General features: G+C 36.8%; 1 protein-coding gene across 2 annotated transcripts in view; it reads left to right on the top strand.

Moving 5' to 3' along the window:
• Nucleotides 1-17391, top strand: part of Rit2 (Ras like without CAAX 2) — a 301478-nt gene that overhangs the window by 96264 nt on the left and 187823 nt on the right. Inside the window, exon 3 of one of the 2 annotated variants that reach the window (XM_051202366.1) lies at nt 3831-3901. In XM_051202366.1, the coding sequence (XP_051058323.1) occupies nt 3831-3901 (71 nt within the window). Of the gene's footprint in view, nt 1-3827; nt 3902-17391 lie in introns of both variants that reach the window. The other variant, XM_051202365.1, reaches the window with a different exon arrangement.

Below are 17391 nucleotides of genomic sequence, written 5' to 3'. Positions count from 1 at the left end.
TCTCTCTCTCTCTCTTTCTCTCTCTCTCTCTCTCTGTACATGCACAATATGTGTACCCTTCCCCTAGAAGTTCCCCCATTGTTACTGAGAACCAGCAAATTTGACTTTCACATTTGGTCTGTGAATTTAGGTTCCTGCCCTTATGTTTTGTTTTTCTTTTTCCTTCCATCCCCTTTCAAAACAAGAAGTTCTTAAAGATATATAATATATATATATATATATATATATATAATATGTGTGTGTGTGTGTATATATACACATACATACATATACGTGTGTGTGTGTGTGTGTGTGTAATCACACACACAATAGATGCATATGTGCACAAATGCCCTCATATGTACAATGGACAAGATTTGTGTAAGACCTCCGAGAAAGGCCTTAAAATACCTTAGTTGAGCCTTTGTGTTATTTCCTTTTAAAAATATTCCTGTCAGAATGATGAAAATCAAAAGCTCTGATGATAGCTTTTGCTGGAGAGGATGAAGAATAAGGGGAACACTCCTCCATTGCTGGTGGGAGTGCAAACTTGTACAGCCACTCTAGAAATCAGTGAGGTGGTTTTTTAGACAATGGGGAATCAATCTACCTCGAGACCTAACAATACCACTTTTGGGCATATACCCACAAGGACATTTGCACAATTATGTTCATAGCAGCATTATTCATAATAGCCAGAACCTGTAAACAACCTAGATGCCCCTCAACAGAAGAATGGATAAAGAAAACGTGGTACATTTATACAATGGAGTACTACTTAGCAGTAAAAAAACAATAACATCTTAAAATTCGCAGACAAATTGATGGAACTAGAGAATACCATCCTGAGTGAGGTAACGCAGACCCAGAAAGACAAATATAATATGTACTCACTCATAAGTGAATATTATACATAAGGCAAAGGACAAGTAGCCTACAAGTCACAACTCCAGAGAACCTAGGTAACAAAGAGGACCCTAAGGAATATATGGATCCACCTAGGAAGGGGAAAAAGACATGGGGGCAGTGGTGGAGGGAGGCTGGCAGGGGAGAGGGGGGTGAGGAAAATGTGTAGCTCAATAAAAACATAAAATTTAAAAATTTGTGTCAACAATTGCTATCTCAGAGACATACAAAGGCTCAAATTTATAGAAAAACATTTTTAATGAAACACCATCAACAATATAATTTAGTTTGGGTGGTAAATGATGAAAGAAGTATTCAAGTATTACAATATGTTAAAATCATGTAGCAAAATTCAATAATATCTTCTCAATTACATATTTTATGCTTTAAATGGCCTCAATATTTACAACCACAGTATTTCTAAATTACTTAAATTAATATGCACTTTTCTGGAAAATAATTAAAAGATCTAATTTCTAGAATACTCCATGTATTTTGATTTGGCCAAAAATATATTTGATGATTATTGAAAATATACCCTGCTAATCCTGTATGATATTCTGCTTGGTAAATATGTGTCTAAATATGTGCAAACAGAAATAGCAGACATGATTTAAGTTTCATATAGTTTTGTCTAAAAAGCCACAGCATAGTGTGTCTAGAATGTGAGTTGTGCCTCTTTGTTTCTAATGTACTATGACAAGTGCTCCTCTGTTAAACCATGTAAGAGGTCTTGGTCTTTATGTACAGTTTTTATGCTTTACAAACAAGGTAACTGGCCAACCAACACAGCATACATATATTGTGATAGATTGAAAGCTTTAATATAGGCCTTTGTTGTTTTAGTTATAAAATTCTGCTGTAGAAGCAGAGTGAAGAACAGATACTCTGGTTTCACGTTATATATCCTCATGTTGAGATGAATTTTAAGTTGGTAGGTGCCTCCATGAATGCAGTCCTATTGTGCTTTCTTGTTTAAAGAATGTAGCATGCAGCTGTGATCATTTCTTCCTGAAGAAGCTTTGTGTACATTTAGCCTTTTACTTGGGAAGATAAATGAGCTCACTTCAGGGCAGGCACTATAGGCAGATGGTTGAAATGCAGGAAAGTGTTTATATGCATTCAACCCAGTGTTTCTGACAGTCCTTTTCTGCATGGGTAGCCTCAAAGGGAGTGGATGAAAAGTAGTGGATGAATGGGAACTGCAAGAAAGCTTGTTTACGGAGAGGAAATGAAAGGGATTAGCTTCTATTCAGGCCAGGAAGGTGACCCAGATTTCCAGTACTAGAATGTATACATGGATGGTCATGTCTAAAAAAAAAAAAAAACAGAGAAAAAAAAAGTCTTGGCTCTCTAGCCTGATTTTAGTTTCCAGCTGGTTCACATCTATTCCTTTTGAAGAGGTTTCTGATCTTGAAAGAGGCTCCTGTTTAACGAATGTCCCAGGTGCTGGCTTGTCACAGAGTCAGATGGTCACACAGAGAGCCCCAGCCTTGATTACTCAGCACCCCAACTTCAGCAGCCTGCTTCCCTGACCTTCAAGTTTAAATAAACAAGCATGCAATCTGTGTTTCACTTGTGAGCCTCACTAGGAGTAACTACTTCTCTGCCAGGAAACTGAAAAACAACCCCATGTACCCTCCAAATAATAATAATAATAATAATAAGCAGTGATCCCACAGATACTATCCTTATAAAGAGACATCAGTGGCTGCAAATTACTATGATTGTGAAATATTGAGTTGCTTTGAGTTTTGTCTGTACACTTCTATGCCTATGCATATCATGCATGTGTGTGTACTGTTTTTCTGAGCAAACAGTCCTATAATAGGTGGGACTTCCAAGCACTGCACATTGGAAAAGCATCTTCCATAATTGATCACTACTACTTTATTAATAAAGATATCTTAAAATAATTCATTTGTCCAGTTGTGCTTTAAAAGCAGCAACATGATGGTTATTGACGCCTCTGAAGCTATCCTCATAATGCTTTTTGGTAATGGATCTGTCATCTCCTTCTTTACAATGAACAAGGCAAAATATGAACTTAGGAAATCCATGAGCTCAGGGTCCAGGAACTGCCAGATGACATTAGCCACGTTACAATACATATGGTGAATTAAGTACCATAAGAACATACATGGATGCAAATAAAGAAAGAAATTCAGAGGCCTGTCCAGGGCTTCAGACCCAGGTAAACAAGTTGGTTACCTTTATTCAATGATTGATAGACATACATACTCAGTATTTCCTATACTGAAAATGGGGTACTGTTCTGCCTTTCTACTCTCAGGAAATATCAAAGCAATCTCTTCAGTCCTGAATATCAGAAATGTAAATGCTTCTATAATTTTATGGCCTGTGCTTAAGGTAACATATGCAAGAATGTATTGTCAAATACAGTATCATGATGTTTATCCATGTATGCTTTTGCTTTTTGTTTGTTTCATTAGATATATTTATTTTAATGTGTAGAATATCTTGCTTGTATGTGTGTATGTGCACTATGTGTGTGCAGCACGTTATATCCCCTGGAAATGGAGTTTCAGATAGTTATCAGCCCCATAAGGGTGCTGGAAAAAGAACTTGGGACTTCTGGGAGAATAAAGGCCCTTAAACACTGAGCTGCCTTTCTAGCCCTGGCTGACCTCTGGACTCAATTCCAGACACAGCTCAGACAGGCCTCAAACTCAGAGACCCTCCTGCCTCTGTCTCCCCAGTGCTGGGATGAGCGGTGTGTGTCACCACATCCAGCATTCTTTGTGTTTTATTCTAACATGTTTATAGGTTTCACTATCAACACTGTTATGTTCTTTGTTTTCTCCATGTTATTTAAACAATGTATCAGAAACTTAGAGTGTCCTTTTACAAAATTTCAAATGCAACCACAGCTTTTCTGTTAAAAAAATAAAACATAAATGAACCTTTTTCCTCTTTTGCAGAAGATGCTTACAAAACCCAGGTGAGGATTGACAATGAGCCTGCTTACTTGGACATCTTGGACACTGCTGGTCAGGTAGATAATTTTTTAAAATAATGCTGGTTTTTTTTAAAGTATAATACAATTACATCATTTCACCTTCCCTTTCCTCCCTTCAGTACCTTCCATGCAACCATCCCCAACTGTTTCTCGGATTCATGGCTTTCTGTTCATTAATTGTTGTTTAGATGAGATGTTTAATAAACCTAACCAATCTCAGATAATTTTGTGTTTAACTTCATGTACAGAGACTGTTCAAACAGGAAAACAAATTTGTAATATCAATAGAAGATTACACATGAAAAAGAATTGATTTGAAAAGGTGAATCATATTTAAAACTCCTCTTGATAGTCCAAGTATAAAATTGCAGATTTCAAGCACTGCATTGCCAATGAAATTAGAAAATTAAGAAAAAGGCTTGTTATTCTTCCTCAAATGTAGAAATTCTATTTGGAAGCAGGAGAAGGAGGAGTGTAAATTATATAACTGCAGGACACTAATGTATATAAATCTTAAAAAGTAAAAAATGAACAAAGTTAACAGAATAAACACACTGTATAGTAATTATAAGAAAAATATGAAGAAATACCGATATCCATGTCAAAGTTCTTGCTGTATAGGATGGTGGATGCTTTATTTAGCTTCACACTTATCAGATAATTGTTAAAATAAACCCGTGTACTAAGTGCCAGATTCAATCCATAAAAATTGAAAATAAGCAGAGTAATGAGGGAAGACGACATAGGAAGTGTTTAGTGTGAAATAACACACAAAAAGAAAAAAAAACCTGAAAAATAAGGTAAGAAATCCATGTGCATATTTTGAATGCTCAGAACAGCATTGATTGTTGTGAACCAACGGGAGATGACTGAGATGTGGAAACACTGATGATAGTCTGTGACACAGTAGTTTCTACCTGTGTTTATCAGTGGCCTCCTGGTTACTCATTGTCAGGGTAGTTCAGAGTGTTAACCCTGCAGATTCCCCTGGTGGAATTGTATATGTGTGTTTTACTATGAAGTCTTCTTCTAAAACAAATGTCCTTAAAACACTATAATATACTCCAAAGCACGAGATGTATTTTCAAATATGCAGTGTATTTGTAGTCGCAGAAGTTGGTTGGGCATTTTCTCAATGTCTAATTGAAAGTATGCTTGATTTCTCATCACAGCTTTGACAGCTGTCAGAAAAACCTCTTTGTGGCTTCTACTAAGATTAGGAACCTTTTTCCTATGTTTCTCTCAGGTTAAGCATGAACAAACAAAGCAAACTTAGTTGACTTTGGGAAATATTTGACTGAAAATAAAACAGGAAGATACTTTGTTACCCCCTTAGAACTTTCTCTCTGTGTACAGATTACATTTGTAAGGTTTTGATACAGATCACTTGTATGTGTATGTGTGTGTGTGTGGGGGGGGGACTTCAGTGACATCTGTATGAATATATACACAACTGCTATTTTGAGAAATATTTATTACAATAATTCAGTTTAGTTTAATCATTTTAAAGTACACAGAATGCTTATTTCTAAAATAAAAGTTCTAGCCAGAAAAAAAAAAAGAAAGAAAGGATGAAAGGAAGAAAGAAACCCATGTGCAGAATACGTACCTATGAGTATAAGCATACCAGCAATCTCAATGAATGGAAATATATCTGCTTATGCTGGAACAGGCAGTAGCCATCAGTGGCCTGTTAAATAGAAACAAGGCTCACCTGTGCTTGTTGAGAAGGAAGAGGTATGGGGTGAAGCAGGACTCAGTGATAGCATACTTGTCTAGAGTGCAAGTGACCCATGCCTCCCCCTCCACCTAAACAAAAGGGAAAATAGGCAGACCTTGTGACAACCTCAGAGAGAAGATGTTTCATTTCAAAGCAGTTTTAGCAGAAAAAATGACATTTTGTAGTAGCAAAAAAGCAAATCTTTCAAATTCTAATTTTAATATTGAGGCCAAATATTAATATTGAGCCAAATTTAAAGAGAACATTATCAAATCATAAAAACCCTGGATTGCAGCAGACATCATTAGGGTCTAAACTCTATTATGGACACAGTTGTTTTGCTTCTATTATTGTCTGTGAACTTAATGATTTAAAACTTAAATGTAGAAGATATAGGGCTATGTGATCCCAGCACCAAAAAAACCCCAAATTAAAACATGTTTAATTTTTCATCTCTTTTGTATAGCTACTTATGAATGACTGTGGAAATTTGGGTGTTGATAGTAAGTATTTCACTGGAACTGGCAATCGATTTCTGTATTATGAATTATTTGCTTACAAACTCATTTGATTCTAGGGACTTTGAACAATGAACTGATAGGGATAGTTCTAAAGACTAGGGGAACATTAAAATGTAAATTTATCTCAATTATTCAAAAGGACATTCTTTTGTAGGACAAAATGCACTAATTTCCAGGAGATCTGGAAGCCTAATTCGAGAAAAATAGAGTAGCCTAACTTCCAGTCAAAGACATGAGACATTTTTAATTATAATAATCTTCAACCATCAAAATAGCTACTTTGATAAACCAACTTGGCATCACTGAAAATTTCTATGAAAAATGTGTTTTATGGAATGTTGAATTTGTTGAATGAAATTCATTTGTTGAATGAAAAGGTTGTTTACCTTCTCCAATGCTCATAGGCTTGGTTATGCCATCACAGATGATACTGTTTTATTGGAGGGTCAGTTTGTCTGTGGAGATTCTATGGGTGCTCTGCTATCTCCCCAAGAGAAGAGCATGTTTCAGATGGCCTCTGGTCAACAGAGAAGAAGGAAACATGGAGTAGACCTAAATGTATGTGCAGTGTCAATCAGATCCAGCTTCACCCAGATCTGTTGCCGTGGCTACACAGACTTGTGAACTATAAAATCATAACATTATTGCTTCATGTTTTGTTATATGCTGCTGTTATGCAGCCGGTCATTACAACATATTAATGGAGTATGTTTTGTTCAGATGAAGATAAAGAACAGTACCAATCTGTACACAAAGTGATGAGTAATGAATCATAAATCTGAGGCTTTGTGATAATATTGATAAACCTGGGAGTATATAACTTAATAGACCAGGGTGTTAAATATATACACCGTTACACACTTGTCAACCCAGGTATTACCTGTAGCCAAACATAGTCAGGAGTACATAAAGCTAAGCATATGTGACATGTTAGCTTTTATACTATTATTAACCCTGCTCACACAGGAGGTGGTCTATGCAGCTGATTTAACAGAATTATATCCCTATAGGTGACACATAAGAACACTACTGACATATTTTAATGATGCCACACTTATTAACCCTGCTCACACAGGAGGTAGTCTATGCAGCTGATTTAACAGAAATTATATCTCTATAGGTGACACGTAAGAACACTACTGACGTATTTTAATGATGCCACACTGTTTGATAACATTAGTTTCCATGTTGGTGGAAATTTATTAATTGTACAGTAAACCTAGTAGGGAGATAGAAAAGCTGCTGTTAATGTTATCACCTTGGCATTCAACTATCATGGCATGGAAACAAGGGAAGTGACAACATTGAATGCCACATCTAGTCTGTTCTGCTCAGAAGAAAATAGAACTTAACATTCCCATCTGTTGCAAGTCTTATGGAGGACACTATGACAAAACTCAGACTAACATGAAAGGTCTAACATATTTAATTAACCCAGGTCTTATGTACCCAAAAGCTTCACGAATGAAGATATATCTGCATATTCAGGGAAAACTTGAATTCTTTTTATTTTTTGTGCCATTTTTATTAATTTTTTTCTTTTTTTATATTATTTTATTTTTTTATTTTACATATCGATCCCAGTTCCCTCTCCTTCCCTCTTTCCCCCTTTCCCTCTCTCCCACCCTCACATGCACCCCAACCACCCTCCCCTCCCATCCCGCCCCACTCCAGATGTAGGGTGATGCCATCCAGGAAGGGTCATCTAAATCTGTCAATCACTTGGAGTAGGGACTAGGACTTCTCTCCTGTTTCTAGATTAAGGGAGTATCCCTCCATGGGGGATGTGCCTACAAAGTCCTTTTGTGTACCAGGAAGGCATCCCATTTCCATTGTCTGAGGTCCCTTAGACTGCTCAGGGCTTCTAGGTGAGACCCATGTTCAGGGGGTCTGAGTCAGTCCCATGCTGGATTCCCAGCTATCAGTTTGGGGGGCCATTAGCCCCTCCTTGTTCAGGTCAGCTGTCTCTGTGTGTTTCTGCAGCTTGGCCTTGTCCTCCCTCTCTGCATCTGGATTCTAGCTTGACTCAGTGTTTAGTTATGGGTGTTTGCTTCTGTTTCCAACAGGTACTAGATGAGGGCTCCATGATGGTAAATAAATTAGTCATTGATCTCATTATCAGGGAAGGGCTTTTATGGTAGCCTTTCCACTATTGCTCAAATTGTTAGTTGGCGGCAGTCTTGTAGTTCTCTGAACATTTCCTTAGGTTCAGTTTTCTCTTCAGTTTTATAATGGCTCCCTCTTTTATGTGCTCTCTCTCTCTCCCCTCTTTTCTATTCCTCCCCTGAATCAATTTTCCTAGTCCCACATGCTTTCCTCTCCTCCCTTTCTCTTTCTCCTAGTTCCCTCTCCACTCACTGCCCCCCCCACTCCCCTATGTGCTCTGGAGAACTTGTCTCTTCCCCCTTCTGTGAGGGACTTTATATGAATCTTTTAAAATACACCTTGTATCCTAGTTCCTCTGGCAGTGTGAATTATAAGCTGGTGATCTTTTGCTCCATGTCTAAAATCCATATATGAGTGAGTACATACCATGTTCCTCTTTTTGTGACTGGGTTACCTCATTCAGAATGGTTTCTTCAAGTTCCATCCACTTGCCTGAAAATTTCAAGATTCCATTGTATTTTTTTTTTCAGCAGAGCAGTATTACATTGTATAGATATGCTTACTTCTTGGGTCCATTTGATTGGAAGTTCTTTTCCCAGCCCTTTACCCTGAGGTAATGACTATCTTTGAAGCTTAGATGTGTTTCTTGTATGCAGCAGAAGAATGGATTCTGTCTTCATATACATTCTGTTAGCCTGTGTCTTTTTATAGGCGAGTTAAGTCTATTAATGTTGAGGGAGAGTAAGGACCATTGATTGTTAATGCTTGTTTGTTTTAGATTTGTTGTTGGCAGTGGTATTGTGAATATATTTGTCCTGCTTTACCCTTTGGTTCTGCTGAAGTGGGATTATCTATTGCCTATGTCTTTGGGAGCATAGTTGATTTCCTTGGGTTGGAGTTTTCCTTCCAGAACTTTCTTTATGGCTGGATTTGTAGATATGTATTGTGAAAATCTGGTTTTGTCATTAAATATCTTTTTTTTTCTCAGTCTATAGTGATTGAGAATTTTGCTGGGTATAGTAGCCTGAGCTGGCATCCGTGGGCTCTTAGTACTTGTAGAACATCTATCAAGGACCTTCTGGCCTTGAGAGTTTCCATGGAGAAGTCAGGTGTAATTTTGATAGGTCCGCCTTTATATGTTATCTGCCCTTTTTCCTTCCCTGCTCTTAATATTCTTTCTTTATTCTGTATGCTAGGTGTTTTGATTATTATATGTCGAGGGGTTTTTTGGTTTTGGTCCAGTCTATTTAGTGTTCAGTATGCTTCTTGTACTTTCATATGCATGTTTTTCTTCAGATGAGAAAAGTTTTCTTCAATGATTTTGTTGAATATGTTTTATGCACCTTTGAGCTGGGCTTCTTCACCTTCCTCTATACCTGTTATTCTTAGGTTTGACCTTTTCACAGTGTTCCACATTTTCTGGATGTTTTTTGTTAAGGATTTGTTGTATTTACAATTTTCTTTGGTCGATGAATCTATTTCCTCTAGTTAATCTTTTGTGCCCGAGATTGTCTCTTCCATCTCTTGTATTGTGTTAGTTATGCTTGTGTCACAATCGTTTGCCCAATTTTTTTATTTCCAGCATTCCTTCAGTTTGTGTTTTCTTTATTGTCTCTATTTCAGTTTTCAAGTCTTGAACTGTTTCCTTCACCTGTTTTTTTTTTTTTTTTTTTTTTCTTGGATTTCCGTACTTTCTTTAAGAAATTTGTTCATTTCTTCCAATTTTTGTTTGTTTTTTTCTTGATTTCTTTAAGAGATTTTCTCACAATCCCTTTGAGGGCCTCTACATTTTTTAGGATGATATTTTTAAAGTCGTTCTCTTCTGCTTCATCTATTTTGGGATATTTAGGTTTAGTTGGTGTAGAGTCCCTAGATTCTGGTGGTGTTATGCTTGTGTTTGTATTTTTCGGTGTTTTTTTGTATTGCCATCTTCCCATCACTTCTTCTAGTAGGTGCAGGTGGGGGTCTCTTTCTTTTTCTATGGTACTCCCCCAGTAGGCTTAGGTGGGTCAGAGGTTCGATGTCTGTAGCTCTGGGTGGTCCAAGCTCTCTAGGAGGTCTCTGCTCAGGCAGAGGACTGGTGATGAGGATCAAAGATCAGGCTCCAGCAGAGGACCAGCAATGGGTGTCAAAGATCCCACAGGATGGGACTCAGGATGTTCCTACACCAATAGGCAGATTTAGCCAGGGCCTGGCACTCTCTAGCTGAGTCCTCTTTAGCAGAGGCCCAGTGATGGGGGTCAAGGATCCAGCCTGCAGGGACTCAGGATGGCTCTGAGGGGATAGGTGGATCTCTGGGAGGGGCCCAGAACTCCAGTGGAGGACCGGTGGTGGGGTTCAGAGACCAGGGAGGTGGGGATTCTGGGTGGTCCAGCGTGGATAGGCAGGTCTAGTGTGCTCAGAACAGCTCCAGGAAGTTCCTCGAAGGTGGCAGGATTGTTGGCTCCACCATCTGTCCCAGTGCTCAACCAGAGCCGTGGAACAGTGGGCAGGGTAGGGCAATGGGTAGGGGGAGGGCAGCCATTTTTATTAAATTTAATTTTTATTTCATTTTTCATTCCCACCAATGTTCTCCTTTTCACCCTTCCTCCAACCCCCTTTCTTGCCCCATCCACTCCTCCCAATAGTTAAGGACTTCCATGGGAAGTCGACAAAGTCTGGCACATTATGTAGCGCAAGAATAAGCCCCTACCCATGCATTAAGGCTAATAATGGCATCCCCCTCATGCTTAAGCTTAAGAATTTAAGGTTTCTGTATGGAACCAGATGCAGAAACCTTTAGTTCTTAAGCTTAGATTTGTCGACAAATGGACAGCTGTGCCAAAAATTGCAAGGTTCGAAGAGGGTGGAGGTTAAACTGAGGTAGAGAAACTGGGCTTGCTTGCCACATTTCTTTCTCCTGTGGTTACTCAGGATATCTGATATGTATAGGTCTTCAAATGTTAGTGGGTTGGGTCAGTGAGATAGTTCATTAGGCAAAGTTGCGGCAGAAACCACATGGTAGACTGGAAGCTGATTCCTGCAAGTTATCGTCTGACCCTAAAGTGTATGGCATAGCAATGCAACCACCTTAGGGAAATGAATAAGTAAGTGTAATAAAATGCTTTTAAATAAAAGGGTAGGCAAGGGAAGATCAAACAAACTATTCTTTTTCTGTCATTTCAGCAATTTCAAAGATGTCTTGCTTGGGCTCAGCATGCCCTGTCCATCATCTCATGTTGCACAAGTAGTCTGGGAACCCCATAGATATTTTATGGAAGAAAGTGGGAGCATCATCACATCTTAAATTAAGGGTTTTTTTTAACCTGTCCTTGCAGGGCTTGAATTAGTATTTCAATGCTTAATTCTCCCCTAAATGCTTATGAAATGAATATTTAACTTCTCTACCTTATAGGATATATATTTCCAAAAGCAGCAAGCCAATGGATAACTTCAATGACTAGGAGTCTCCTAGCAGCAAATTAAAACATTCCTGTCTATAGTTTTATACTTGCTCTAGTTGCCATTTTGGAAAAAAAAAATGTAGTTTGTATTTTGTAAATATAGTGTTTGAGGCTCAAGGAGGATAAGCATTTTGTCAAGGGTGTGTACTGATTTGAAGGCCACTTCAGACTCAGAGACAACTACACAATTTCTTTTATTTTATTTCTTTTACAAAATACCATAGTGTCTATTAAGGGCTTCATAAACAAATAAACAAAAATTGAGGGAGGTACTAAAAGGGGAATCTGTTCTCAAACATCCTGAGGTTTGGAGCACTGGGGATGACATATCAAAAAAGGTAGTCAATTGTGAGAAAGACTATGGTACATTTATACAAGTCTTGCTCATAGGCTTTCTGAGATACCTATAATGTCTCAATTGAAAGCAGGAGATGTATACATGGTTTCAAAGGAAAGTAATATGCTTACCAAGTTTAACTAAAAATTTATTGAATCATGTTCATTCTTATAAGAAATAATAAAAATAGCTCTGTAATACCTTTGATATCTTTATATATATATTAATATGTTTTATATCCAGTAACTGAGACTACTAATATTCTATTATATTCAGTAAATGAGATAAGACTTGGAAATGACCACACCCTTGGCCACTGCAGGGGCTCTATTGCTGTAGAGCAAACGGATATGTAGATTTATCTCGTTTGCCCCCTACCAGCTCTGCAGTCAGAAGGTCTCTAGTAAATATGAACCTAATTTATTCCTCTGTGAAATGAAAGAATTAGACTGGATCACTGAGGTACTGTCCAGATTCAATACTCTAATTTTCTGGATTTCTGCTGGCTTGATGGGTGCATCATTCTTCTATTAAAGTTTTAATTGCCAGTTAGGCTCCAACTTTTAACACTGTGTGTTTGTGGCTAATCCTCACAGAGGAGCTTTAGGGCATGGCCTTTGCCCTGAGATTAATCTCACTCCACAAATCATTGTGGATTCTCTTAAGATTGGTAAATCGAATTTGAGCTAGAAGTGCCCCAAAGCGGACATAAAGTTCTGAGATGACCATGATATCCCTTAGATAATTACGGCAGCTCCTCACTGTGTCCTGAGGTCAGGGCAGGTATACCTAATCCTTCAGTCAGATCTTATTGTATAGTGACAGCTCTGATCATCTTGTTGAGTAGTTTCCTCAGTCAATCCATATAATTTCACACAAGAAACACAAAGAGCAAGAAGGCAGACTTTTGAAAAGTTAAGTAATCTCCCTAACAAGCAAGGACAGTGGTAACTTTTCATTATGAGGGATGTACTGGTTCCTTGATTCTTTTCCACTTAATTATGATTTTTAGGACCCCCCCCCCAACATTTCAGCACTGGGAATCTAAAGTAAAATAATTTGACAGTTTAAGTTTAGAACAAGAGAAGGTAATTTTAAAAATATAACACTAAATATAACCTCTCTTCCCTCAAATTAGAGGTTTGAATGTGGATCAATGGTAGAATCCTTGTCTATCATCTCTTGCATCTTGAGTTAACACCTAACAATACTAGGAAAAAAAGCATAAATATAAAATTGTTTAAGAGTATAGCAATGTGTTTTAAATGCTGTATTTATACAATTGGCCAGGTGCAATAATGAAATCTCTAAATAACACCACAAGGACATCACAAGGGAACCCACGGAAACAACTAACCTGGGCTCATAAGAGCTCACTAAGTCTGGACTGACAGCTAGGGAGTTTGTATGGGACCAACCTAGGCCCTCTACATATCTGTGACAGTTGTGTAGCTTGGTCTACTTGTGGGACCCCTAGCAGTGGGAACAAGGGTTATCCCTTATATTTTGGCTTTTAGGGATCTATTCTCCATGCTGGGTTGCCTTGTGCAGCCTTGATACAAAGAAAGGAGCTTAGTCTTACCTCAGCTTGATACACCATGTTTTGTTGATATTTATGGGAGGCTTGCCCCTTTCTGAACAGAAACAGAGGAGTGGATTTAGGAGTGAGTGGGGCAGAGGGAAGATTGGGGGAGGGAATGAGAGAAGGGAGAGGGGAAACTGTGGTCGGGATGTAAAATAAATGAATAATTTTTTTTTAAAAGCAAAAAAATACTTTCAAAAATATAGTCAAGATTTACATGATTTTCTATAAGATATAAAAATTGTGTAATTTTAAAAATTACAGGTTAATCAGTTTAATGTGTTTTAAAAAGTAAACTTTTTTTTTTTTTAAAAAAAAACCAGGGGTAAAATCACCTACACAATTAACTACAGAAGGTCTGAAAAATGGCTATAAATTTTTGTGAGCAGTATGCTTTCTTAATGTGATTATTTGGGCTCTAATAATATATTTGTGACATTAGAATTTTGCATATTGAGATTAAAAATAAGCAAAAAAAACCCTGAAGTTCTTGGCCTTGAAGAACTTATGCTTTTAGTTCTGCACACTAAGAAGGACTGGATTCAAAACTGAGGAAAGAGATATTTCATTGCATATTTTAATCCTATCATCTCTTTACCTTTCTCTTATACTTAATTTCATTATGAAATCCTGATTTAAATATGTTATTTAGTGTGTAATATGCAGAACATAAATATTTATGTATTTTTCATGTGCATCTTAGCTAATATTTTGCAATTTTCAACATTAAACCTGCCAAATTAAAAAAAAAACCTTGATTTGTAGTTTACATAAAATCTTGAGGTAAAATGATAGCTAAAATTCTGTGTATGTTGAGTATTGAGCTCAAGGTCTTGTATATACTAAGCAAGCACTTCATCAACTAAGCAACATATCCAGCCCCTATGTAAACTCTTTAAATCATACTTTCAACAGAAATGTCTGATAATCGGAATTTCTTTCATAATTCACCCGTAATTTATGTCTCACACTCCAGGTATAAACTAACATGAGGCAATCATTTCAGCATTCTACTGTGGAGAGTAATGCCAAACTATGTTCAGTAGTGTTGGGGAACTGTGTATAGAATTATCATAGAGAAAGTTTCTTACGCAAACACTTTAGGCAAAATAGAAATATTTCTGAGTTAATGTTCATGTAAATGGCTATAACTGTGAGTCCTAGAATGTTAAAGATGCCTTAGAGACTACATATTTTAGTCTTTTCAGTTTATAAACACAGCACATTATAACTCAGATATGGCTTAAGCAAGACCTAGTGACTACTAACTGACAGGGATGAGAGGTTTTGCTTTTTGTTCATAAGCTAACCCTGGGGTCCTGTGGTAATGCACCTATTTACTTCCTCTGAAAGCAGTCTCCCCCAAAATGAATAGTTTGTAAATGGCAAGTCCCAAGATTTGTGGTTTTTTTCTCAACAACAGTGATATTATCATGAAAATATTTAGTTAGGAAACAATACAGAATGTTGTGAGAACAATGGACCAAATATAGAGAAGAGTAAATCTCAAAAAGTAATATTTATTATAACTTTTTTCCACCATTCCATTCTTTTTTGTTATTTTCTTTATAGCATTTTGCAGAAAGATTTTTAAGCACTTAGATAATTTTCTTTTAGTTCTAACATGGTAAGCGTGATCTACATATTGATGAGTTGGGAATGTGATCACACTATCAAAATGAATCATATTCTATTTGATATCTATGTAAGTGTTTGACTTATCAAGAACTATTGGTTTATCCCATAACACATGTAACCTCAGCAATTATTTTATGGAGAAGCAAGATAATTATGAGTGAGAAATTCAGTAACACATGTGGGTAACATGACTTGTTTACTTCTCATGCCTGATGGAAATGGGTTCTATAGCATTACATAAAATATCTACTGTTTCTATTATTTTTTCCTCATCCTAAATGTGTTACTTGAAGTGAGTGTTATTTACACACTTTATGTTCTGTCATGTTGTCATTCTCAACACTAGTTTATCTATTACATCTGCAATAAAATATTTTGTAGTGGGAAATGATATGTTCTCTGGACACACACACATATGTTTTAAAATGTCTCTGGTCTTCAATAAACTTTTGACTTCTTAGTAGAAAGAGCATATACTGGAAAGTTAAGATAAAATGCTACCAATATATTGTAAAAGTAGTTCTCAATCATGTTTTAAGAATAATAAATTTTCTTTCTCTTAAACAAAATTTTAATCAAAGAAGGATAAATCAGGGGCTCTTCTCATGTCCTCAGTAGTATAGCAACAGTATTCTGTTAAAATTCATTATTTATTCTTAGAGCAATCTAGCATGATAGTCAGGGTGTGTTTGGAGTTTTGTGCATAGCTGGGAGGCTTCAAGAAGTCAAGAATGATTCAGAGGAAAGAAAATGAAAATTGGATTCTTAAGCCTAAATAAGATGGTGATATTTTCTAGACTATTTCTGCATTTTACACTGGTATCATGGCTGGTTCTGTGTTCTAATATGGTTTGAGTTCCCAGAGTTTCAGGAGGTAAAAGTTTGGCCAATAGAGAGCTAACACTGGACTGAGGCAGGGACCTTTAAATGGTGTAGCCTTGGAAAGTCATGAACTCAGAGGATGTCCATGCCGCTTTATCAGGAGTTTAATTCTGAGAGAACCTTGATATGACCAGGTCACAAATGGACCTTCCTGGCCTCTGGCTTGTGGTCCTCTCCTTTCATCTTTCCTGCTCACACACCTTCCACCATGGTGCAGTCTTCTTTCCTGTGACATAGCTAGTGGATGCCAGTTCCATATTCTCAGACTTCAAATGCTAAAAGTTACATAAGCCCTTTAAAGTTAAATATAGAACCTAAGGTATTTTATCAAAGTAATAGACTTTGGGTTGGCATATATTTAATCCATAAATAATGACATTAATTTGTTTGGAGTGACATGTACTTTAAGTTGTATAGGAAGAATGCAGCTAAAAACTTGCAAGGAAATTATCACAGTTCTTGAATTTGAGATAGAATTATGGCAGGTTTCATTTAAAAATTTAATTTTAAAATTTTTATTTGTGATTTAGAAGTGAGGAATGTCCCATTCTATGGGGAATGATTGTTCCAATAAATTGAGCAGAAGAGCCTGGCTTTAAAGGAAGAAAAAACAAAAACAAAAACAAAACAAAACTGAGTCATGTAGAAGCAAGGGGTGGAAAGTTAATTAGTAATTTTAGAGTTACTTTTCTTGCAGGGACTAGTTTATGGCATCTCAGGTAAACTGGTCTATTTCAGAATTCTGTGTAGTTTTATGGCCCCAAGCAGAAGCGATGTTGTTTCAGTTTGATCTGCTGGGCAGGAGACCAGGGTGTAATATCAGTTCAACTAGAAGCCTGCAAAAATATTAACATCCCACACACTTTTTAGATAACATTTTAAAAAATTTAAATAAATCTACTGGTTTTCTTTATAAAAATTAATTTTTTAAGAGAAAGATTATGTCTTCTTTTATGTTTGTGTCTGCTGTCTTGTTAAGATATTTTGTGATATTTCTTAATTATGTTGTTGTTCAGTTGATCGTAGAAAAATATTATAGCCAAGATTTTGTGTGTGTGTGTGTGGGGGGAGTTTTGTGGTGAGGACAACCTTCCAGAAACTGATATTCTGTTAACACTATTCTTATTGCTAGGAATCCTCATTGCACTTGAAGTCAAAAATTTGCAATCCAAATTTGTCTATTAGAAATCAATTCTGCAATTAGACTGCTGAGTGCTGAAGTGATCTCATTCAAGGAGCTTGAGATATTTGTTGGACCAGCTACCAATAAATAGCATGCTGATTTTAACACCAGTGA

This window comes from Phodopus roborovskii, unplaced genomic scaffold (genome assembly GCF_943737965.1).
Source record: "Phodopus roborovskii unplaced genomic scaffold, PHOROB, whole genome shotgun sequence".
NCBI lineage: Eukaryota > Metazoa > Chordata > Mammalia > Rodentia > Cricetidae > Phodopus > Phodopus roborovskii.
Note: the sequence above shows the minus strand (reverse complement) of the source record. Positions and strands in the feature narration are given on the sequence as shown.